The sequence below is a fragment of the Ictidomys tridecemlineatus genome, chromosome 8 (genome assembly GCF_052094955.1).
Source record: "Ictidomys tridecemlineatus isolate mIctTri1 chromosome 8, mIctTri1.hap1, whole genome shotgun sequence".
NCBI lineage: Eukaryota > Metazoa > Chordata > Mammalia > Rodentia > Sciuridae > Ictidomys > Ictidomys tridecemlineatus.
In genome coordinates this window covers 125,210,512-125,236,784 of record NC_135484.1, presented here as the reverse complement: position 1 = coordinate 125,236,784, position 26,273 = coordinate 125,210,512, and the positions used below count along the sequence as shown (strand labels likewise).

Genomic DNA, 26,273 nt, shown 5'->3' with positions numbered 1-26,273 from the left:
TATAAGGATTTGGCTGTTCTTTTTCTGGAATTCTGGATATCAGATACATGCTTGGTTAACTTCTTTACCTTCAGTTGTTTAAATTACATCTTTTCAAGGAGACCTCTCTGGACCACTTCATTTAAGAGTTACCTCACCCACTTGATATTTCTTATGCTAATCTGTTCTTTCTTTCATCTGTAGCACTGATCATCTTCTAACATACCACATAACAAATTTTAGCCTCATTGCTTACTATCTTCATTTTTTCCTGGGATTTTAACCTTTGAGAATGAGGAACTTTTGTTTGCTGATGCATCCCAAGTGCACAGGAGCAGCACTGGCCCTTAAAAGAACTGACTGTTTTTGGAAATGTTAAATTAACTTGGAAAATTTTAAGAAACTGACAAATAGAAATCGAAAAGAGACCCCAAGTCTTACTTTGTGAGAAGAGGAAATTGAGGTGGAATAGGGGTGGCATACTGTGGCAATCTGTGGTTGTTTTTAAATCCATGAAGAACTGTTTAAATTATGTATTCATATTTCTTAGAGAAATAAATTTAAATGTGAAACGATCAAGTATAAAACGAGGAGAGATGCATAGTAAAGAATAATCATAAAGATAAAATCTTGGGTTTTTACCACAGATCGTATGCATATTTTTTATAATTATAATTACTCTTTACATAAACTCCTCAGGAAATCTCCCATGAAAGGTACTGTAATATTGTTGTTTTGTCCTCATTATATTCATAAACACAAAAAGCATAAAAATTATCCCATAAGAAATACAATAGAGATATTCATGGAAAAAAACAAATCACATCTCTACTCCTCATTTCTCTACATTCACCACTGTTTCCAACATATCCTGGAATATATTAGCATACATGGGGTGCTTGAATGTATATACAAGTATGTCTTTATAAATGTTTCTTTATATATGTGTGTTGACAGGTTAACAGATAACAAATGTGCTATGGGGACAAGTGTATGGAGTACTGCATACCCGGCATACGTTAAGGGCATCTGAGGGGGGGGCCTCTCTCCTCATGCTGGGCTCCTGATCCACAGACCACTTACCCTGTTGACACAGCCCTAGGCAGGTGAGGCCACGTGGTATAGTCTCTGCTCTTGCTCCACTGCCGCTCCTCTACTGGTTGCTGCAAGGACAGCAAGAAAGTATATTGGTGGCTGCCTATAATCTGCCTAGATAACTGTGCAATACAATCAGACCTGCTTCCTGCTTGGTCTCCAGAAGTCCTGAATAGCGACTCCCTAGCCACATTCTCCTCTACCCTGTTCCGTGGACCTCCTCGCTGGACAAGAGAAAGCCCACACAGCATGCTATAAATTCTATATTGTAATTTTGTTTTCTCCTGAAATACATATCTTGGGAACCATTCCAGTTCTGTAAATAAGAACACCCATCATTATTTTAATGAATGCATTACATTACATTATATAATATTAACAAGATCAGAAAGGGTGGAAATATATGTCTAGCTCTCTGCCAATGCAAAAAGACATTGCAATGAAGGTTTTGTGCAATTTACTTCTTCATGAATATGAGAGAATCTTCACTAGGTGAATGTGTAGAAATGGAATTGCTGTTCAAGTAAGCAGGTTCAGTTTTACATATGATATATAATTCTAAGTTGCTTTGCAAGAAGGCTAAAGCAAAATGGTATTCTAGCATGACATAAAATAAAATATTGCTCTTTTGAATTCCAAAGATTAAAATTGTATCTCTTGTGGTTTTAATTTGTATTTCTTGTACACGTAAGTATTTCCTTTAATTTACACATGTGAAAATAACATAAATCTCTCTCCTGGTCCTTTGCTGGTATTTTAGGGAACTGTTGTTCTTTTACAACAAACATTCAGAGATTGAGGAAGTTGGCCTTTTTATTTCACATGCTTCACAGTTATTCCTTTGGAGTTTGTCACTTGTGTTTTTGTTTCAATTTATGATATTTGCCTCTGCCAAAATATTACTTTAACATTTAAAATACATCAATTATTTTAAGCCTTCTGAGTTTTTAGTGATCTTAGATATTTTGAGTAATTGTAGCTATTTCATGTGACATTATTACATTTCTATATTTAAATTTTATTTTAATAAGTGAAACTTTGTGATAAAGAAATGCAAGGCCTAAGATTCATTATAAACAGATTTGGTATTTGTTAATAATCTTAGCAGTTTTATGTCATTATATTTCTAATATTCCATACATATTATGAAAGAAAAAATTTTATATAATGGAGATGATATCCAAAGCATGGTGAATTTTAATTTCAACTTTTAATCTAAGGAGTTTAGATTAGTTAAGCTCAATAATTTGAAGGAGAAAATTTGGAATAGATCAAATTTGGCAACATCAGTTTGTGTCCATGGTTTCTGAGTGTGTGTGACCTTATTAATTTTGTTGATGGTTTGGAATTATGGCCAGCTAAATAATAAAACGAAGAGTATGCTTTCTTAATTTGTACAGTGGTAATGTTTATCAAATAAATAATATATGTCTAATGATTATAAAGTAGCTTATTAATATAAATAGAGAGTGAAAATAAAGAGCTATTGTGGTAAGAAGCACAAAAAGTAATATTTTATAGAGATTTTCAAATTTTTATGAGATTGTCCTATTTTTCTCAGCATAGCAACCATATATGAAGGAATTTTTTAACCTATTTTATAACCTATGTGTAAAAGTCTTCATAACCTCTGAGATCTGTTTAACTGAAATTGATTTAATTTCTTCTTAAGTGACTTTCTAAATTTGAGGGCCCAAAGCATGTGTTTTGCAACCTTTCATTGATTGCTTCCAAAGTTTTCTCATCTTGTAGAGTCCCTCTGGTTCTTCTCTCCTGGACATGTTGGCGGAAGCAAGTACTAATTATGCTGAATCTCAGAGGCTTAAGTAGAGGATGAGTCTAAGACAGTAATGGTAATGGAAACTCATGGGAAAGTTCCCTGTGGATCCATGGGTTTTATGGTTGGCCATAAATTAGAACTGGTTTCTTAAAGTTAACCTTCCAGTAAGTCTAAGAGTGCCTGGTTAGTGGACTGGTCTGAGGATCATGTTTGAGCCACAGGACAGTTTTCTATCTCTCTCCACATCACAACCTTGACAAACTGATGGACTGCAACACAGCACCAGGTACATGCAGAAGGGATTCAGAGAGGGATGGTTAGTCAAGACCAATGTTATCTTACCTCGACAGGCTTCGTGGTATGAGCTAAAATGATTATTTAAGGTTAGAGCTATAAAGTAAAAATATTTGAAAAAGTATTAAAAGGTTGATTCTATAAGTCACCTGTACTTTTGCTTGAGAGAACAATATGGAATTATGAAAAACATTCTGATATAAAATTTAAAATCTGATATCATTCAAATATTTATTTCTGATTTTACTAGATTTATTAATTTGAGCAAGTACTATAACCTCTTTGTACCTAAATTTTCTCTCTTTAGTTAAAAAATATTCTTACCTTGGAAACTTATTAAGGGAACCAAATGGATATATTATAAGGAGTATTGTATATATGTATAAAATTGATTACAATTTAGGCTAGTGGAAAATTTGACATCAACATTTTGGTATTTCCAAATCCTTCTAATACAATATATTTTTATGAGGACAGCTATGGGAAAATACATGTGTCACTATTTATGTTATTTACCTCTTAAATATTTTAGGTATATCTTTCTACCACTTTTAATATTGAAATTGATATTTGCATTATAAAATTGTGGATACTATAACATTGATTTTGTGTAAAAACTGATTTAGCTCTGATACACCTATCATTCAGACAAACCAAAGATTGTTTAAATCTATGACAATTTAGAATAAGGGAATCCAACAGACAGCATGAAGTTAAAACCATAGCAAATATGTAAACTGGGTTAGAGGTAGAATGAACACATAATTATTGTTTCTATTTTGTCTTATTAACACATTATTTCAGAATCATGCTTATGAAGTTAAGAAAGACTGTATTAGAAATGTATATCTCCAAAGTAAGGAGCTCCATGATTTCTTAAGCTTTATGATGAGATACTTTTTCCCTCTTCTGCCTTCATTTCTTTGCACACCCCATTTTCTTAAGACCCATAGATGCTTCTGTCTCCTGGCTCCAGTTTCTCACCCTCATGAGAATCAAAAGCATATTTTTTTACTTCTTATTTAGGTAAATTAAGCTCTAATCCCTGTAATTTTCTTATTCAGCCAGAAAGGCAAGAACTCCCCACAGTCTTTTCTGGGAAAATAAACTGAATTGCCTAAATTAGTCTTACATCTTTAATCTTTATTTCCCATTTTCTTCTATTTCTTTTTATACTCACATATTCAGCAGATACTTAACCTAAGTGTCTTCTATTGTTAGACAGAATATTGCTGAATTTATATTTTTATCTTTTTCTCTCATTATTTTTCTTATCCAATTTTTCTGAGTATATTTTATCCTTGCTCAATTTACCCCATGTGCCTATAAATCTCTACTATTTAGGCATGCATCAACTATTCATAAAGTCAAATAAATATGCTACATATTCCCCTCTAATAACTTAAGTGTTCCTCTTGAGTGAAGTATTTAATTTGATTTTCTCACAAAAATGCAAGCTTACCTCAGATATAGGAACAAACAGCTATGGCTTTTTAGACAAGGGTGGCAGGAAAATATGAACATTGTGAAAATGATACAGAATTTTTTTTAAATACAGTAGAAGAAACTTAGCTTTCTTCAGGTTTAGAAAAACATTATCTGACTACAGGTAATTGAAGAATGATATTCTGAAAATGTTTAGCAAGAAAGAAATCCAGATAAGACAAAGGGAATAATTCACAATTGTCCTTTTTAAAATTCTAATTAGGTAAGGAATTACTTGAGTGCTGATTAGGGGATATCCTTCTATAAATAATTCTGCAACACAGAAGTCTTCCTCTGACCATGATAGATAAGGCAAAACTTATTCTAAAAGTATAAGGACAAAATTATTTCACAACTGCATATCAAAATCTATTTCTATAATAATTATCTAATCCAGTGACAGTGCTATCTGTCCCATTTCTTTGTGAATACAACATATTAATTATTATATATACAACATATTGTTATATTTCTAAGGCAACATTTTTAAGACTTGCAGTCCCAGGATGAGAAATTGGGGGAGAAGAAAGGAATTGGACGAAACCAACATGAAATGAAGAGTGTCATAGCAAGAAATGATGGAGTTATAAAAAGGAAAAATCTCAAGAAAATAATTTTCCACAGAGGATCAAAGGAAATTTCTAAAGTCATTCCTATGTAATTTTACCATGCAAGTAGTTCTATTACTATTGCTGCTGCTGCTTATTCTCTTTGTATTATGTATCATACTGTATAGCTTTTTCTTTCACTTACAAAGCAAATTCACATCCAATTGTCATGAACTATGACAGAATTTATATGCATGTATTTTGATTCCCATTATAGTTATCTTTCAGAAATTCTGAAGGAATTACATGATTTGTATGAGAAAAGAGCAGGAACAATGCAATTCAAATGGTAGAAAGAGTGGAGAAATTTTTAAATGTGTATATGCTGGTCATAATCCTGAGCAATTGGAAATTCATATATAGCCCCAAATTTCAGGAATATTCATACTTTAAATTATTTCTGGTAATTTTTATCAGAGATTAAAATTCCACCCAAATTTTCCAGATAATTTTAAAGTAGTATCATCAGAGCAAGCAAATTTTTAAGTCCTGATTGTTTATATGTTATCTTGCCTGTATGTTTTATTTTCTACCTCTATATTTTAAATTTCTAAAAGGACCTAAAATAAATCTTGGAAGGGGTAAAAGAGTGCTGACATGCCATCATCATGCAGATTTTATGAAGGACTAAAGTCCCCATGATGCCTCTAACCAGGCTCAGTGTGATGAAGATGAACACGTCAGCTCTGCCTCAGCTGCAGATTTATCTGCCTTCTTCCTGCTGTCCTTTTTTCAACCTGGAAGTTCTACCTTTTCTTAATTTGTTCAATCCCATACTCTGTCATCACCACTAAATATCCATGATATGTGGAGTTGATGGTAGTAGTACTATTCCAACTTTTTAGAAGGGAAGATATCAAAATCCAAGAGAAAGGAGGAATTAACCTATTAAATAAGCAACATTTGCCAACTACATTGATGGTGTATTATTTGCTCTTGTCTCAGAAATCCTTCACTATTGCAATTGAAATGGCAATGTTGACTCAACATTTTACCATAATCAGAATACAGATGCATTTTCGTCATTGAAGTATGTATACAAATTAGAGGGAAAAAATGAGAGTTTTCTTTCGACATCTCTGGGCTCCAATTCTCAGTGGCTTCCTCTTACCATTGTTACCCATTCCTAACAGAGGATATGTAGAGGTCTCAGCTGGAATTTCAGCTATCAATGCTAATATGTGGATCAATAATCAGAGCTCCCTAGATGATTTCATCTTATTGGGATTTTCAGACCGACCCTGGCTAGAGACACCACTCTTCATAATCTTTCTGGTGGCCTACATCTTTGCTCTATTTGGAAATATCTCCATTATCCTAGTTTCCCGCCTAGATCCCCAGCTCGACAGTCCCATGTACTTTTTTGTCTCAAATCTGTCACTTCTGGATCTCTGCTATACCACCAGCACCGTCCCCCAGATGCTAGTCAACCTTTGGGGACCAGAGAAGACCATTAGCTATGGGGGTTGTATTGCCCAACTCTATATTTTTTTGGCCTTGGGTTCCACCGAATGCATTCTTCTGGCCATAATGGCCTTCGACCGTTATGCTGCCATTTGCAAGCCCCTTCACTATCCAATCATCATGAATCAGAGACGATGTACCCATATGGCTGTTGGAACTTGGATCAGTGGTTTTGCTAACTCCCTTGTACAATCCACACTCACAGTGGTGGCCCCAAGATGTGGACAGAGGGTGGTGGACCATTTCTTCTGTGAAGTTCCTGCCCTTCTGAAACTAGCCTGTACTGATACTAGTGTGAATGAAGCTGAGCTCAATGTTCTAGGGGCTTTGCTACTCCTGGTACCACTCACCCTCATCCTGGGCACTTATGTGTTCATTGCTCGGGCAGTGATGAAAATCCGCTCTGCTGAAAGTCGTTGGAAGGCCTTCAATACCTGTGCTTCACATTTGCTTGTGGTATCCATGTTCTATTTTACAGCCATCAGCATGTATGTCCAGCCTCCCTCTAGTTACTCTCGGGACAGGGGTAAGATCATGGCTCTCTTCTATGGTATTGTCACACCCACCCTCAACCCTTTTATCTATACATTGAGGAACAAGGATGTGAAAGCTGCCCTAAGAAGAGCATTGACTAAGGAGTTTTGGGTCAAGAAAAGATGATCTCTGGAAAAAAAAATATCTAAGAAGTAAGAATAGATGTATTTGACTTTCAAAGAACAGGTTGGACATCAAATTGATGAGGAAACCATGTATCAAGTGGCACAAAATTCATAAGAGGAACAGGACCAAGAAAAGAATGATCAACTTTTGGTTAAATCTACATAGACATTTACCTTCTTTGGACAATATGTAGATACCTCCCCCACCCCAATCTGTGGAGAATATATTCCAGGAACCCTGGGGATGATTGAAATTGTAGATAATACTGAAACATGTGATTTAAATGGGCTCACATACTGTGAACATAATGTTTGCAATTTTGAGGTATAATGGCAAAACTTTTCATAATTTCATGAATAGAAGATTCATTCTTACAAAACATTTTAGCAAATTCATCATAAGTTTTTTTCTCTTCTTATTAAGTAGAGAACTTTCATCTTTTAAGAGAAATGCTTTTCAGCTTCTCTTAGCATATGTGAGTGGTCAGCATCACTACTCTTGCACTTTGAGATCATTAGTAAAATAAGAGTTACTTGAACACAGGCATTGACATATAATGAGAGTTGATCTGGTAACCAAGAGGGTTACAAAGCAACAAAATGGGTGGGTACATACACTGTGTGGATATACTGGACAAAGGTATGATCCATGACTATTAAAAAATAGACTAGAATGGTACAACATCCTGACATGCCACTCAGATTGATGCCCAATTTAAAATGTATAAATCATTTATTTCTGAAATTTTTCATTTAATATTTTTGCATAATAGTTGACCTTGAGAAACTGAAATCACATATAAAAGAAGACCATTGTATCTGTCATACAGTATTGAATTTCACCAAGTCAATGTCTTTTTTCCCTAACACTAAATACTAATTAATCTAATTTAAGGGAAGGAAGTGGTAAAATATTTAGAGAAAAAAATGATTAGGAGTTTAGAAAATATATTTAGTATATGTTTTAAATTAAATTGTTAAATTGATCATTGATTCTCAAGTAAATCAGAAATAATCCCATCTTTAAAAAAAAAACAAGCAACTATTATTCAGAGTCAGTTTTAATCATGTGTTATAATATTTAGTCATGCCTCAACATTCTATGTATAATTATATCACCATTCCCCAGAGGCAAATGAAATCAAGAGACAATTAGATCCAGACCATATAAATTAAACTATGGAAAAAGAAATTCATTTTTAAAAATAAGATCATAATTTTAAATACAACTTATTTTGCCATAAACCTTAGTCAATCTTGTGCTCACATACACAATAAAGTGTTGTGTTATTATACAACAAAGAGGCCATGGCCAAAACAAATACAACATACTCTAGAAGAAAAAATAGTGGGATGCTTTGGACAGTAAACAGTGCTCAAAAAACTTAAGATGGAAAATATCCAAACCAAATAAAACTAAGTAACTTGGGATTTGCCCACCTTTGATTGGACAGCTTCCATCACCATTTCCCTGGGTAAGTCCATTCTGCTTCTTCATGAAGGTTATAAGAATACCATGTTGAATTCAAAACCTTGGTCAATCTTTAGTTTTATTTTTCTTTAATGTTTCATAAATTTTTGCTGCTAACTAACTCACAAGTACATACTAGCCAAAGGTACCTAAGCAAAACAAAGTAACTATAGCAAAATTCCAATTTTATTGCCTGTAATGGAGGAGAATTATACTCATCATAAATGTAGCCCTGTCAACACAGTGATGTACAAGCTGTGTGTCTTATGGGGAATGATCATTTGATTATTGTTTCCTTGACAAAAAAAATGCATATACAACCACTTGCTTTAATTAAAAGTTTCAAGAATATGTGTGTTTGTGTGTGTGTGTGTGTGTGTGTGTGTGTGTGTATTTGGAGAGAGAAGAGAAAGTAGATGATATTTGAAAGTGATTTAAAACTCAGAAGACACTGAAAGTCATACATATAATTGTGTCCCATAAAGAAAATCTACATAACAAAGAATTAATTATAAATGTATTTAGTTCTATATTATTCTCTATTTTCTATTTAGTGAGTTACAAAATCATGAATAAGCACTGGGAGAAAGAGAGAAATATGAAAAGAGAATGGAAGGGAGAAGAGAAGAAAGGACAACATAATTGTTTTTGTTTGTTTTGTTTTGTTTTATGAATCCCTTGCTTGGTGGAGGTCTCAGGCTTGGTGAAGGCCTTACCTCCATTTAGTTTATATTTTGAGAAAAGAAATCACACAGTGTCACAGGTGCATTTCCTACCTGCCATTCTTGCCCTTTCTAGCTTCTGCCTCCCTAAGCACAGGAATAATGTCTATGATGTTATAAATGAAAATTAAAAACACAGGACTAATCAAGACAGATTGGGTTTCAAAATGAAATAAAATCAACAAATTCTGTGCCCCTTAGGCTCTCTTTCCTGGGGTCAGCTATGTTGGGTGTCATGTTTTCTTCTCCACCTTGCAGTGTGAATCTCCTATGGCAGAGGTTGGAGCTCAGTGATAGAGCCTTGCCCAGGAAGGTGTCATGCCTGGGGTTGTATGGTGGGGATAGCTATGCAAATTAGTGAATAAATGACCATGTTGGAAATATAAAAAAGCAACACAAAAAGTTTGCCTAAACGCTAGTATCCAGAGACACTTCTTTGAATGGAGAATTTAATTGTGCAGATACCAAAAGTATCAAAATGTTCACTTTTGGATGCAAGTCAAATTTTCAAAGATAAATATCATGTCTGATCAGGATGGAAAAATTCTAAGGTCATTCAAAACTTTGACACTGGGAAGGGGTGGGTATGGAAGTATTTCCCAGCACCTGAGTCTAATGGGTCTGATGAGAAGAGCTGAGTCTGATGAATCTCAGGAGTGGGAAGAGAAGAGAAGCCCAGGGGAGGACAGCCAGAGATGAAAAAGGCCTAAGAAGAAAGAGAAGACCTTGAAGAAATAGAGAAGAAAAATTCTAGTTTCTCTCTTTCCAACTTCTTTTCTCTCTCCTTTCTTTATCAAGGAAGAAAGGAAGCCTGAAAGAAATAAGGAAAGAGAGGATGAAAGAGAAAAGAAAAGGGAAGCCTAACTAATGTATATTTTGGAAAATCCCAGGCATGCTGCAAGTGCATGGTCCATGGAGGACCCTTTAGGTTTCATTTTGAGAATGTGTCTCACCAGGTGGCCCAAGAGCTCTTCCTACCTGACATCCTTGCAATATTTAGTTAGATCCTCCCTAAGCACAGGGAAGAATTTCTATGCTGTTACAAATGAAAATTAAAAACACAGCACTAATAAAAGGATAACTGTGTTCCAAATGGAAGCAAGAGAAACAAATTCAGTGCTGCCTCATGTTCTCTATCCTGAGATCAGCATTGTGGGGAACATCTTTTCTCCCCAGTCTGTGGAGTTCATCTCCAAGGGCAGAGTTTGGAGCTGAGTGGCTTACGTTTTTCCGTGCAGTAGGTCATGCCCTGCATTGGTGGACCAGGACAATAATACAAAAGAGTGAATGAATGACTACATAGTAACTGCCCTGTGTCAAATCCAGGATTGAGGAAAAAAAATATTTCAGCCTCCTTTTCCTTCTCCCTTCCCAAAAGAGAAAAACTTGAATTTTCCTTCTTTATTTCTCCCAGGATTTTCTCTCCTCTTGGATCTTCCCTGTCTCTGGACTGCCCACCCTCAGGATTGTCTCCAATCCCTGTGCTCCAGATCCACCAAACTCAGCTAAGCTTACTGCTGGTGTGACACACTTCCACACCCACCACATCTCATTGTGAAATTTGAATTACCTTTGAATTTGTTTTGATCAGGCACAAAATTTCCTTTTGCAGTTCTCATATCATCAAACTGGCATATTTTGATACTTCTTCTAATACCATTGGAATTAACCTCTCAAAAAAGAGTTTTCAAAACAAGAGTCTTCAGATGCTAGCATCTCAGAGATGTTTTTGTGTTGCTTCATTTTGGTTCCTACATGGCTATCCCTTTTCTTGTTTGTATTCCTGTTAGGCCATCCATTCTCACTAATGTTCTGTTGCATGGATATACTCTGTCCCTGAGCTCAAAGCTGCCTTGGAGTTTAACGTTGCACAGTGGAAAAGAAAACATATTCCTCCAAAAAGTGAGTTTGATACCCCAGGAAAGAGAGCCCAAGGTGTCACAGAATATATTTATTTGCTTCTATTTGGAATTCAATTTCCCTTTGTTAGTCCTCTGTCTTTAATTTTCATTGGTTATAGCCTAGGCATTCTTCCCTTTGCACAAGGAGCTGAAACAGAGAGGTCAAGGATAGGAGGGAGAAAGAACTCCTGAGCCACTAGGTGAGACCCTTTCCCAAAATGAATCCAAAAGGGGGTGTGGCCTCCATAGAGCATGCACCCCATATAAAGCTTAGGATTTTCAAAAAACCATGATTATTTTGGCCCCCCTTGCCTTTCCCCCTACATTCTGTCACAAATGAGCTATATCATTAATGTTGACCAAACATTTTGTGTCTTTCCATAATAACAGAATTTATTGAATAGTGATAAATTCACAGCCTATGACATTTTAGTGCAAGTTCATTGAATACTTCTGGGTCCCCTGGTAGTCACAAGCAGGGAAAACGCAAATTACTTTATTACAATCTTAATTTTTTATATCTATAACACTCAAGTCACACATCACATTTCACAAAATGATATGAAATATGTCACAAAAAGACAAAGAAGGGACTAAGGAAACTATAGGTGTTTGGAGGCTATATATATAGAAAAGGCAGAGAGCAGATATGAATGGAAATAGTCATGGTAGGTGGTCAGATAGAATTAGGAACCAACCAAAGAACTTGTTCAAGGCACAGAGCTGTCAAAGTGCAGGAACTTATTCTAGGCCAAGATCTGGAGGAACAGCAGTTTCACAGTGTCACCTTGGATTGTCAGCTTAAGGTGTCAGCTTAAAGTGGGCCATATGTGGTCATCATGGGTAGGAGAAACCATACTCTTCTGAAACCCAAGACAGAGATTTGGAGGTTCATCATTGTGGTGATTCTCCTAGGAAAGTCTTATGACAAGTGACCAGGAATAGGATCAGGATCCTGCAATGTCCATTCTCAAGCTGCTCCTCCTTTTATGGGTCTCAAATGAGGAGGTTGCATCACTGGGTGGTCTGTGTTTTGGATAGACTTGTGAGCCTGGTTTTTCCAATATTAGTTTGATACACCTATGCATCCACATGTTTCTGATTAATTTGATAATTTCACAGGTGGACATTCTTACTAGCATGATAATTTATCAGTTTGTGCCATACGTTGTGCCAAGCAGATGGTGGTTGTCCACTTGTACAACCAAAGTTTAGTGTCATTCCACATAAGCACTTAAACTCAAAATGGAGTAACTGTGGCAAACCACTGCTTTACAAAAGGGAGTGACTCAAGTTTAGGCACAGCCTGAAAATTGATATTCTATACATCAAAGAGTAACTCAGAGCAAGGCACAGCCTGTTCTCCACTCATTCTCCCTTACTTTTCTACTTCAGCCTTCTGTTCTTCCTTTAAAGTAAGCTTTATTTATAATTATATTTTCCAAAGTGTTGTCTTTCAATAAATGAGTCGAATCATTTTTACTCATTTTAGTTCTCTGTAGTTCATTCAAAATAATGGGTTAGCATCCCTTAATAAGATTTTGCTTAAGGTCCTGATGAATATGAACTGAACAGCCTTCTGAAAATCCTTCAATGAATTTAATTGGACTCTTTAAATAAATTCTCTGATGGTATGAATTCTGGGACCTAAATTAAATTAGCATGACTGGAACTATTAATGATTTATCTGGGTTGAATACTCTCAGAATTATGAAAACCTAGAAATGCAAATATTTAAGATAAGATCTATACAAAACATGCACAAAATCTTGTCCAAAAGACAAAATATTCTAACAAATTGAGATTACTGCATGTCATAAGATTTTATATGAACTTCTCCTTCTTCCCCACACATCAGCATGACTTTTGGGATTCCTCCTACTAACATATTCATTTGCATCTGAAAATTGCTTCTTTTTACAACACTGATTATCTCCTAACACATAAGCTGCCTTTTCCTCAGATGGGTCCCATTAGAACACCTTATCATGTAGCAATACCTTTTAAGAAAAGTCCTTCTCAAGTTCATGTAATATTCATGTTTGTATTCTGCTTCTTCATACCAGCCTTTGGACATGAACATTAAAAAAAATGTCTTCTGGAAGTACTTTTGAAGGCCACTTATTTTCAGTTCCAGTATGATCAAAAAAGTATCCTAATTATTATAATTTTTTATCAGAATGTTTCTCACACAACTCATTCTTAGATGGGACTCCTATCAATATGAAATATAATATAAAATGTATCCTAATATGCATTAACAAAATCATGTATTGTGTTAATTTATGCATTCTGTTAAAGCAGTATCATCCTCAGAAGGCATGTGTTTTAAGGTATTTGAGGACATTAAATAAAAAAAAAATTCATTTGAGTAAACATGTATATGTTACATTATAGAAATTGCATTAAATTGAACAAAAACATGAGTCTTCAAAGAAATATTTGGCTGCTGTTAGAAACTGTTCCAGGTATGTCTCCCAAGATTTAGGAATAAATTTTGACTCACCTTCAAGATCACAGTCATGTCAAAAGAAAAACCTGAGATTTAATCTAACAGAATTTTGAAGTTTTAATTTTATAATAGCAATTAATATTTCTTCATGGATGCTTCCTGAGATTTTAGAAGGTCATATGCTTAAATACATAACTAAGTGAATTATAGTACATTATTGTCAAGCCAGCAAATAAAAATAGTACAACACTGAAAACAAGATTAATGAAGAAATACTTTAGTGTTCCTGAAAGCAATTTTGCAATATTGTAAATGTTTAAAAAATTACATTAGTAAGTTTTGCAAATATCCATAAGTCATTAAATTGAAATATAATTTTTGACATAGTTGGAACAGTAGAAAATGTATTAAATAAGGTAAAAATTTTATATTAGAACAATTACTGTCATCTTGTTTACCACAGAAACACTAAACAGTTTCAAAGATGTTTTGAATGAATACAAATTTCCTATTCTCAACACATATTTTTACTATTGTTTTGGACCATCAGACTAATGTTACTGAAACTATATTACTAGTAAATTATAGGAAAAATTCAATATTCTTCCTTATAAAAATGCTGAACAAATTAGGTATAGAATAAACATACTTCAACATAATACAGATCAGGTATAAGAAGACAATTGTTAGCATTACTCTTAATGCTAACAATTGTCTTCTTATACCTGTGAGTGAGAAAAAAATTGAAAGCTTGATTTCAATGATCTGAAACAACACAAAGATACTCATTTTTATTGTTTATTCCAATGTAGTGCTAGTAGTCAAAGCCCAACTAATAAGATAAGGAAAAAAATGAAAATAAAGAGCAAACAAAATCAAAAAACACTTCTGCACTCTCATGTTTATTGCAATGTTATTCACAATAGCCAAGAAATGGAAACAAGCTAAAGGTCCAAACAAGCTGATGGATCTCTAAGAGCACATGATATGTATACACAGAGGTCATCATGTTAAGAGAATTAAGCCAGGAAAGAAATACACATACTGTGTGATCCTACTCATGTGGAATCCAAAATAGTGAATATCCTAAAAGTAGAGTGTAGAATGCAGATTACCAGAGACTGAGGAGAGAAGTGGTAAGGTAGGAATAGAGAAAGATTGATCAATGGATGTCAAATTACAGTTTGATAGGAGTACAGAGTTCTGGGGTGTTATTACACTGTCAGGTGACTATAGACAACAGTTATGTACTGGGTTATGGTTTGGATATGAGATGTCACCAAAAATCTCATGTATAAGAAAATGCAATGATGTTCAGGGTGAAATTATTAAATTCTGAGAGCTGTAACCTAATCAGTTGATTAATCCATTTGTTGAATAAAAATTTAAACAGATTAATGGGTGCTAATTGTAGGCAAGTAGGGTGTCATTGGAGGCAGTAGGTCACTGGATTAAGCCATTGGGGATTATATTTTCCCTGGCTGTCCTAAACTAATCAGCTTTCCTCCACCATGCCTTTCCACCATGATGTTCTACCTCATGTTAGGCCCAGAGCTTTGAAGTTAGCCAACCATGGACTGAACCTCTGAAACAATAAGCCAAAATGAATTGTAACTTTGTGCTCATTGATCAACCTTTCCTCATCCCCTCCTCTTTCCTACCATTTTCAGCCTCTGGTAACCACTATTATATTCTTTATTGCTATAAGATCCACTTTTTAGATTCCACATATGAGAGAGATCATGTGATATTTGTCTTTCTGTACCTGCCTTATTTCACTTAGCAAGCCTCCAGGTTTATCTATGTTGTCAGAAATTACAGGATTTCATTCTTAGATGGGCTGAATAACATTACATTGTGTATGTATACCACACTTTCTTTATCCATTCATCTGTGAATGGGCACTTAAATTAATTTCATTTCTGGACTATTGTAAATAATGCTGTGGTAAACATGGGAGTAGAGCTCTCTCTTCAATATGCTGATTTCATTTCCTTTCCATATATAGCTAGTAGTGGGATTTGTGGATCATACAGTAGTTTAATTTTTATTTTTTTGAGAAATCTTTCATCTCATTAGTGGGAATATAAATTAACTATACTAACAGGCTGTTCTAATTTATATTCCCATCCATAGTATACAAAAGCCTCTATTTCTTTGCCAGCATTTGTTTCATTTTTATAATAGCCATTCTAATAGGAGTAGGATGAAGTCTTATTTTTAATTATTTTATTATAGTTATACATAATATTTGGATGCATTTGGGCATAACTATACAATCTTAGAATATAATTTGCTCCAATTCAATCTCCAGTGCTTTCCTTTTCTCTCCTTGCCTCCCTTCATCTTTTCCCTTCTCTTTTACTCCATGGATCTTTCTTCTCTTTATTTATTGCTTTATTTAACTAGTGCATTGTAGACATACATAAAGGTGAAATTCCCCTGTGGCATATTGAGATATATATATATATATATATATATATATATATATATATATATATATATATATATATACACACACATAGGAAAGTTTGGTCAGATTTAGTACATAGTGCCTCCTTTTTCTCATATCTCCTCCCCTTCCAATTCTTTTTCTCTATTCCACTGATTTCTCTTCTGTTTTAATGGAATTTCCCAACTCCTTTTTTTTTTTTTCTTATTTTGGTCTAGATTTCACATATCAGAAAAAAAACAACAGCCTTGACTTTCTGGGTCTGTTCTATTTTACTTACCATGATGTTTTCAAGTTCCATCTATTTACCAGCAAATGCCATAATTTTGTTTTTCTTTATGGCTGATCAGAACTCCATTGTGTACTTATACCACATTTTCTTTATCCATTTATCTGTTGACAGGTACCTTGGCTGATTTCACAGCTTGGCTACTGTGAACTGTGCTACTATAAACATCAATGTGGCTGCATTATGATGGTATGCTGATTTGAAGTCTTTTGGATATATACTGAGGAGTAGTGTGTCTGGGTCATATAGTGGTTCTATTCTTCCTTTTTTTTCTCCATACTACTTTCTAGAGTACCCTGATTTGCAGTCCCATCAGCATTGTATGAGTGTGCCATCTTCTCCACATCCTCACAAACATTTATTATTATTTTTAGCCATTCTTACTAGAATGAGATAAAATACCACTGTAGTTTTAATTTGCATTTCATTTATGCTAGAGGTGTTGAACATTTGTTTCATATATTTATTGGTCATTTGCATGTCTTCTTTTGAGAAGTGTCTCTTTAGTTCTTTTGCCAATTTCTTGATTGGGTTATTTGCTTTTCTGATGCTCAGCTTCTTGAGTTCTTTTTATTTGCATTTCCCTGCTTGATTAATTATATTGAACATGTTTGTATACCTGATGGTCATTTGTATTCCTTCTTCTGAGAAATGTCTATTCATAGTCTTTGACCATTATCAATTATATAATTTATTTATTGAAACTAGCTTGATTTAATTTACTTTTATATATTCTACATACCTTTAACAGATGCAGTTTTAAAATGTTTTTCCCCACTCTGTAAATTATCTCTTTCCTCTTTTGATTGTTTCCATTGTTGTGCAGACTCTTTGTTTGATGTAACCCATTTGTCTGTTTTTGCTTTTCTCACCTGTGCTCTGGGGTCTTGTCCAAAACAATACTTGCCTGAGTCAATGTTGTGAAGCATTTTCCCTATGTAAGTAAGAGAAAGAAATGTAAAGCATACATATTAGATGTGACAAAGTAAAATTATCCCTGTATGCAGATGACATTATCTTATACATGGACAAGCTGAAATAATGTTAGAATAATAAACTAATTCAATAAAATTGCAAAGTCAACATACAAAACTCAGTAGCATCTTATATGCCAATAGCAAACTCTCTGAAAAAAGAAATTAAGAAAGCAATCCCATTCAAAATAGCTTCAAGAAATAAATAAAATGTCTTAGAATAAATTTAACTAAAAAAGTGAAAGAACTTTACAATGAAAACAAATAGCAGTATTGAACTAAGTTGAACATGATACAATAATGGGTAGATATCTTGTGTTCATGTATTAGAAGAATTGACATTTTTAAAATGTCTATAACAAAGCAATCTATAGATTGAATTCAATCTTTGTCAAAATGCCAATGACATTCCTCCAGAATAGAAAATCTAAAATTCATGTAAAACCACACAAGACCCTGAGTACCCAAAGCAAATCTCAACAAAAGGAAGAAAGCTGATGGCATAATACTACCAGACTTTAAAATATAATACAAAATTATAATAACAAAAACTGTATGGTATTGTTATAAAAATAACACACTGAACAATGGAACAGAAAAAGAATCCAGAAATAAATCCACGTTTACAGTCAACTGAATTTTTTTTCAGGGCAGAGGATTGAACCCTGAGTCTATGTTAAAATGTCACTTTCTACCACTGAAGTACAACCTTCACCCTACTTGTTTTATTTTTATCTTATTTATTTATTCATTTATTGTACAAGAATGAACCCAAGGGCACTTAACCACTGAGCCACATGCCCAGCCCCTTTTCATATTTTATTTAGAGATAGGGACTCACTGAGTTGCTTAGGACCTCCTGAAGATGCTGAGAATTGCTTTGAACTTGCAGTCCTCTTGCCTCAGTCTCCCCAACTGCTGGTATTTTTCAATTTGTAAGTTATCTATAAAACATAAAAATTATACATATTTATGGGGTTCCATGTGGTGTTTCAATATATGTGTACATCATACAATATCTAAATGATTTTAAACATATTTGTCCCCTCAACATTTATCATTTATTTATGGTAAAAAACATTCAAAATCCTTTCTTTTTCTAACTTTTTTTGAGATATGCAGTATAAAACTGTTATCTGTAGTCACCCTACTATATAATTGCCTGCCAGAACTTCTTACTTCTATCTAATTAGAACTTCATACACATAGATCAACCTTTCCACATTTACTCTCTCCACCCTCTGGTAACCACACTTATACCATCACTATCCATGAAATATGGTATTTTAGATTGTACATACACGTAAGTTTATACTTGTATTTTGGTACCTGGCTTACTTTACTTACAATGATATCCAAAGATAATTCTCTATATCTGACAATTTATAAATGTCAATTCAAAATGGGTTAAAAAATATAAAATCTGAAGCTACAAAATTACATTGAATATTTTATATAGAAAAGTATTATGATGGCTTTTAAATTTTTTAATTGCTTTCATTAATAGGAATGTAAATTTCATTTAAGGGTTCTTATTATAATAAAAAATGTCTTTACCACAATCATGGATATTTTAAAACTTAATTTCCCTTAGACTGAAAGTTGCTCAATGAGGGGATTGTTAAAACGAAGAGTCAATATCAACCTTAGTAAAGACATGGAAGACATGGCATTTGGATGAAGCTCCAATCTCTTGTGTTGCTTTAACTCTAAGGTCCTTGGTTCTGTGATTGTATATGTGTTTTATGTTACCAAATATTTCCTTTTAAACATAAGATGTATACAAGCATGTGTGATTTTTATTGATGATTAACCAGAAATCATTAATGAATGAAAAAATATTTCTGACTACAGAAATCTGTGAATTTATACTACAGAAAACAGGTTATAAAAAATATTTCTTTTTCCCAACTGGAATACATAGACTGTAAGGTTCAGTTAAACCAAGGTGATAATTAACTACTTTCCTCTGAGGCAATTCCTTGAGGAGAGTTCCATAAAGTCCCATGCTTGGAAGTTATCATGTTTACTTGAAATACCAACCTTGCCAACAAGTGTTCCCTAGTGTCTGGGCAGCACTGTCCTAATTTCAGGTGTCATTGGCTTAATGGGAAGTTAAAATGTCCCTGGATCTATGCTCCCTCTTCAATCTCATATATATTTTAATCCTTTATTACATGAAAAAATTATGGTTTGACACTACAACAAAGATATTCAATCTTGAGGATTAACTGAGATTTGTTCCTAGGACTTAAGATCAGCTCTGGTGAGTGAAACCTTTCCAGATTCAGCTAACATTTAAGTAGCACCTGCTAAAGTGCCTGTGCCTATGTCAGTCACATAGATATAACTCCAGGTAAGACACAGAATAAGCTACCGCCAAATTAAGAACAGCTAAATATGCTGAGAAATATATGCAAACACATTAGTATAATAAAGTTAAGTAAATTGTATGGTGTCTCAGTGGACACAAATATTTGCCAATTGGATAAGGAGGACTTCCAATATGAGGAATTACAGATAGAAGGAAGAACATGATTAAAATAATAAACAGCATAATGATAAAATATAATTGGTTCAGTGAAAGTAAATTGGTGATTTAGCATTATTATAACCTGGGTTTTAACATGAGGTTGGAGAAGTCACAATGAGAGTAATACTGGAAAGCCATTCAGGGAACATATAGTAGAAGATATTGTTTGTATACTAGGTTTTAAAGGTTTAATTTCATAATAAAAATAACAGAGTTAAATTAAAAATGCTACAAGATGTGATTTGCATCATTGATCATCCTAGCAATGACACAGATGTTATATTGAAGTTACATAAGCATGAATTAACAAAACATTACCAGAGAAAGTGAAGGTTAGAACTTATCTACGAGTACAAGAGGTAATAATTAGAAGAGATAATGAACAGATAAAATGTTGATGCTTGATAGAATGTGCTGATGAAAAGAAATTGTACCTTCCATGATTTTCAAGCAGTAACAATAAATTTTAAAGCATGAGTTAAATTACTTTAAAGATAAGAGTGACAAGGAATTGGTTGGTAGAAGAGATGAGTTATGATGGGGAAAAACCTAGTTTGAGGGAGCTCTGTGCTAACGATGAAGTTGGATGTAAACTTCTGCAACTCAGAAAAAATAAGGCAGTCCTTTAAACTCTCCTAGGCTAGTAAAAATTGCAAACAGGCAGAAAAAAAGTTAACCTGGCTACTTTCAATAGCACTTACAAGAATATTTGGGGGTGAAATAAATGATAGGACATATGAAGACATATTTTATTTTTGGTACCAGGGAATGATTCAGGGGCACTTAACCACTGAGTCAAATCCCCAGCCCCAGGACAGATATTTTTTTATACCATCAAATTTCAATAGAGATATAGAAAAGAACCTGGATAGAGAACAAGAAATGATATTCAGCAAGGAAGGGGGAGGAACAATGATGAGTGGCACAGTCAGTAGAAAAGAGATGTCTTGTAAGAAAAATTGTACAATGGTGTCGTATATTTAAGAAATGGAATTTAAAATAGCAACAAAATAACAAGAGAACATTGAATTTACCATTGGGACAGTCAGCTGTGGATTTGCTAGAGCCATATGGGAGGACTCATGATACAAACATGAAAAACATGGTTACAAAAATGAATGAAACCAGGCAGAGAAGCGCAAGCCTATAATCCCAGAGGCTCAGGAGGCTGAGGCAGGAGGATCATGAGTTCCACGGCAGCCTCAGAAATGGTGAGGTGTAAAGTTACTCAGTGAGACCCTGTCTCTAAACAGAATACAAAATAAGACTGGGGATATGGCTCAGTGGTCAAGTGCATCTGAGTTTAATCCTCAGTAACCCCTGCAAAAAAAAAAAAAAAAGAGAGAAGGTACACAGACTATGGACTATTATAGTCTATAGTATAGTGTTCAGGAGAACAGCAATAAAGAAAAGGAAGACTATAAGAAATTACTACATGTCTAGTAAGGATCTTTTCTTTAGAACAGGTGAGATAAAATAATTATATCTATCTAAATCTGATGTATAAACATGTATTTGTGTGTATATATAAACACTACATAATGATGAATATAATTAGTTCATTAAAAATATTCTCAATAAATCACAGGGAGTTTGACATGGGATTTTATTTACACACATGTATTCAGAGAGAGACAAAGAGAGAAAAACTAACTGCATTAGGGCAAACATTTGAGATAGAGCAAAACTGAGCACAAGGGTATTCATTGACTTGGAAAGCAGAAAGGGCAGAGGTAATTTCATTTGTATTTAGGTAAGAAATTGAGTGACTTAATTACCTAAATTTTCTCATCTGAATAATTGGCAATGCCAACTCCTAGGAAATAACAGTAAAGTGGCAAAAAGGAGACTTTGATGCTAAATTTGCAGAAGTTTCTGTGATTAATCAGAAGAGTTGAGTTACTTAAAATAGAAGAACTACTTTAAGGAAAATAAAAGGCTTCAACACTTTAAAATTCAAAAACAGGTGGACAAAGTTTAGAAATATTTTATATAATAAAATACAAACTGCATATAAGTGGCTAGTGATGGGGAAAATAATGTTGAAAGAAATTACAAAACTCGCCAAAAATAGTTTTAGTTCTGTTATAAAATAAAGGATCAAATGCAACATGACTTGAAAGAATTGAATGAAATTTTATGTGTTCCCACAGTAGCTTCCTTAATCCTAAGTGAAACTCCATACATACATCTCCCCTCCTTCCTATTTGAGAAGAGATGCACTAATAAATTGCAAATAATAAAATTTTCCAATTATGAACCAAGATATAGAAATTATTCTCTATTTCTACAGAGATGCTAAAAATTAAAATGTATTCATCTAAGTGGTGGAGAAGAGAATCTGGGGGGGGAGGTGCGTGCACTCACATCTTTCTGTATGTATGTGAGAGTATTCAAAGTTTTTCTTGTGGTTTTCCTCTCCCTTTCTCCTATGGAAAAACTCCATAATGGAGTGGTTAAAGGATGGAGATTTTTCTTGGGTTACATCAATAATATGTACTAGATGTGGAAAATGGATGATGCTTTGATTTTCAAACAGTGACAATAAATTTTAAACTATGAGTTAATTGCTTTAATACACTCATATTTTATTTTAAAATCCAAAGCTATCAGGCTGGGATTGTGGATCAGCAGCAGAGTGCTTGCCTTGCACATATAGGGCACTGGGTTTGATCCTAAGCATCACATAAATATATATAAATAAAATAAAGGTATTGTGTCCATCTACAACTAAAAAAATAAATAAATAAAACAAAAACAAAAAAATTCACAGCTACCATCCTATATTTGGTATAGGAAAAGCCAGGAATTAGCCTCTACAGCAATGGAGATAGTCATGCCTGATGGAAGAACAGGAAAATAGTAAGAACAAGAAGGCTACAGAAGCCCTTTGAAGAAGTGCAGCTCTGCCTTCCCCTAATCACAATGTGTGAGCTGGGGACTGGGACCTGAGACTGTTCCTTGTGGAAAACCATGTATCCTAAAGATTAGTTTTAGTGGATTTTCAAAATAAATCATAGCAAAAACAGTTAAGATGCTAATTCAATGGATTTTTCACCTTTTGCTGTTGCTTAGGGATTAACAAATAGAATAAACCATAATTTCTGAAGGCATGATTCATGTAACTTGATCACTAAGTTTTTGGATGCACAGATTTGAAATCAGACATGTAGATACTTAATTAAACAGTTAGTTATTACTCTTTGTATTAGCTATCATTGTCAAGGGTGGAGAAATGGACAGAGGCAATGAAGGAATCACTTTTATATAGGAGAAACTAAGTAATAATGATACCAATTGACCTTTCAGCAAGTCCACAGATTTATAAAGGAAAAAAAAGTAATGCTGGGGATATAGCTCAATGGTAAAGCATTTGCCTGGCCTGTGTGAAGCTCTGTCTTAATCCCCAGTACTGAAAAAAAGACAGAGATATAAGAAAAAAAGGTTAATATCACATCACAATGATTCCAGTACTCAGAGGAGTTATTCTACTATACTATAATAATAACACAGAAAAAGTATTGCCTAGCTCCTCTAATAATTATGGTATATTAGGATCAAGAGTTGGCTTATTTATTTAGTTGGTCAGTTATTTTAAGAAACAGGAACCCACTATCCAATGTATATCAAATTCTAGGGGAAAAAAATAAAGGCTTCTTTTTCTCATTGAGGAAGTCACACAGATAATACTGAAAGACATATACTCCTCCACATAGAATTCTTTTTTTAAAGAGAGAGTGAGAGAGGAGAGAGAGAGAGAGAGAATTTTTTTAATATTTTTTTTTTTTTAGTTCTTGGCGGACACAACATCTTTGTTGGTATGTGGTGCTGATGATCGAACCCGGGCCGCACGCATGCCAGGCGAGCACGCTACCACTTGAGCCACATGCCCAGCCCTCCACATAGAATTCTGCTATCTCATAGAAAAAATTATATATATTCTAGAAAATGTCATTATTTGTTAAAATGAATTTAATTGAAAATCTCCTACCCCAAGTCTTCCTAAATTACAGTTTTAAAAGTAGAAAGGTATTGTCTGAGGACAAGCCACCATCACTCAGTTGCAAGTTCTCTCCAGTTCCAAAGCTTAGGATTTGATATTGGTATTAGCAGCACCTGCATGTTACAATTTTTTAATTTATTTATTTTTAGTTGACAGGTAATGATTATATATATTTATGAAATAAAGTGTGATATCACAATCTGAGATTTATTTCACTCTACAATGTAGATTGTTCTGTGAAGTTCATTCCAACTAAATGCAATCTTAATAAAATGTTAATAGTGTTTCAGTAACAAGAAATATGACTGTTCTTTGAATGGACATCCCTACATTTGCCTCTGGGCTGTTCCTGGATGCATTCATGAGGTCACATTCATTACTTCATTTCACACAGTTAACAAAGGAAGTTTCAATGCACAATTTGAATACTTAATGAAACGATACTAGTATATTAGTGTTATTTTCACTGACTACTGAAGGTGAAGTCATTTCCACCAATATTTCCAACTATGATGATTCAAGTTTTGCCCCAGAAAACTCTCATGATTTATTGAGCACATTTAAAGTTTCTATTTCTGAATAATGGCTAAAGATTTTTCTGAATTGAATGTAATAATCATAAGGATGACAAATTTATCTTGCCATATCATTTGCTCCAGGATGAGGACACTGAGATATGTGACATATGGTTAGGTTAAATGCCATACATTCTTTCTAACTATACTCTAGCTTCCTAAACAGAGTTGAACTTGGAATCATCAGAGTGAATATGGTAAACTTGACCTCAAAGAGTGGATTTCTCCTCATGGGATTTTCTGATGACCATAAGCTTCAGGTTCTACATGCACTGCTCTTTTTGGTGATATACCTTCTGGCCTTAACAGGCAACCTCCTCATTATTACCATCATTACCTTGGACCACCGTTTGCATTCTCCCATGTATTACTTCTTGAAGCACCTCTCTCTTCTGGACCTCTGCTTCATCTCTGTCACAGTACCACAGTCCATTGCAAATTCACTTATGGACAACGGGTACATTTCCCTTGGTCAGTGTATTCTTCAGGTTTTCTTCTTCATAGCTCTGGCCTCATCAGAAGTGGCAATTCTCACAGTGATGTCTTATGACCGGTATGTTGCCATCTGTCAACCACTGCAGTATGAGACCATTATGAATCCCAGTGCTTGCAGGCGTGCAGTGATTGCTGTGTGGATGGCGGGGGCCCTCTCTGGGCTCATGCACACAACTGTTAACTTTTCCATTCCTCTATGTGGGGAAAGAGTTATTCATCAATTTTTTTGTGATGTCCCTCAAATGTTGAAACTTGCCTGTTCTTATGAATTCATGAATGAGATTGCAGTGGCTGCATTCACAACCTCAACAGCATTTATCTGTCTGATATCCATTGTGCTCTCCTACATTCGGATCTTCTCAATGGTGCTGAGAATCCCATCAGCAGAGGGCAGGACCAAGGTCTTCTCCACCTGCCTACCTCACCTATTCGTAGTCACCTTCTTCCTCTCAGCCGCAGGCTTTGAGTTTCTAAGACCTCCTTCAGATTCCCCATCAGCTGTGGATCTTATGTTCTCTATATTCTACACTGTAATACCTCCAACGCTCAATCCAGTCATCTATAGCTTGCGAAACGAAGCCATGAAGGCAGCTCTGAAGAAGGTGCTGTCAAAAGATGAATTTTCTCAGAGAAAAATGTATTTTAAAGCAATGTTTAAACTCTAAAGAGTTGTGCAAATTAAAGAGCATTGTTACTATATTTCTGACTACAATGGGTGTGAGTTTCATTTTTTCTCAGGACTCCCATTCAACTTTTCTATTCTTTGTGTTCTCCTAAACTATAATTATGCAAAATATAAGATGTGTTGCTTCTAAGAACTTTGGCCTTCTTTCCTCCAATTTAAGTGTTATTTGAAGGCAACTTTTAGGAATTCCTTTGAAATAAAAAATAATGTATGTGTAAAATTAACTGTGACATGGCCAGCATAAAGCTGGTTTTATATATCAGATTGCTATTAAGAAATTCAACTTTATTTATGTGATACTAATATCTCTAGTGTGTGTAAGAAATTTTCATGCACTTCCTACTCAGTATCTTTCCT

At 34.3% G+C, this 26,273-nt stretch overlaps 2 protein-coding genes across 2 annotated transcripts; both read left to right on the top strand.

The window, feature by feature from the left end:
* Positions 1–6,420: 6,420 nt before the first annotated feature.
* LOC101962443 (olfactory receptor 2B6) lies at positions 6,421–7,365 on the top strand. Its single transcript, XM_005338844.2, has one exon. The coding sequence runs from the start codon at positions 6,421–6,423 to the stop codon at positions 7,363–7,365; it is 945 nt and encodes a 314-aa protein (XP_005338901.2).
* A 17,565-nt stretch (positions 7,366–24,930) lies between these two features.
* On the top strand, positions 24,931–25,896 carry LOC101972622 (olfactory receptor 14J1). The gene has a single exon (XM_005338825.3). It carries the CDS (start codon positions 24,931–24,933, stop codon positions 25,894–25,896), a length of 966 nt encoding a protein of 321 aa, XP_005338882.1.
* Positions 25,897–26,273: the final 377 nt, after the last annotated feature.

What these genes read in the sequence shown, in the direction of transcription:
- LOC101972622 (XM_005338825.3), top strand. Translation starts at nt 24,931, where the DNA reads ATGGTAAACTTGACCTCAAAGAGTGGATTTCTCCTCATGGGATTTTCT.
- LOC101962443 (XM_005338844.2), top strand. Translation starts at nt 6,421, where the DNA reads ATGTGGATCAATAATCAGAGCTCCCTAGATGATTTCATCTTATTGGGA.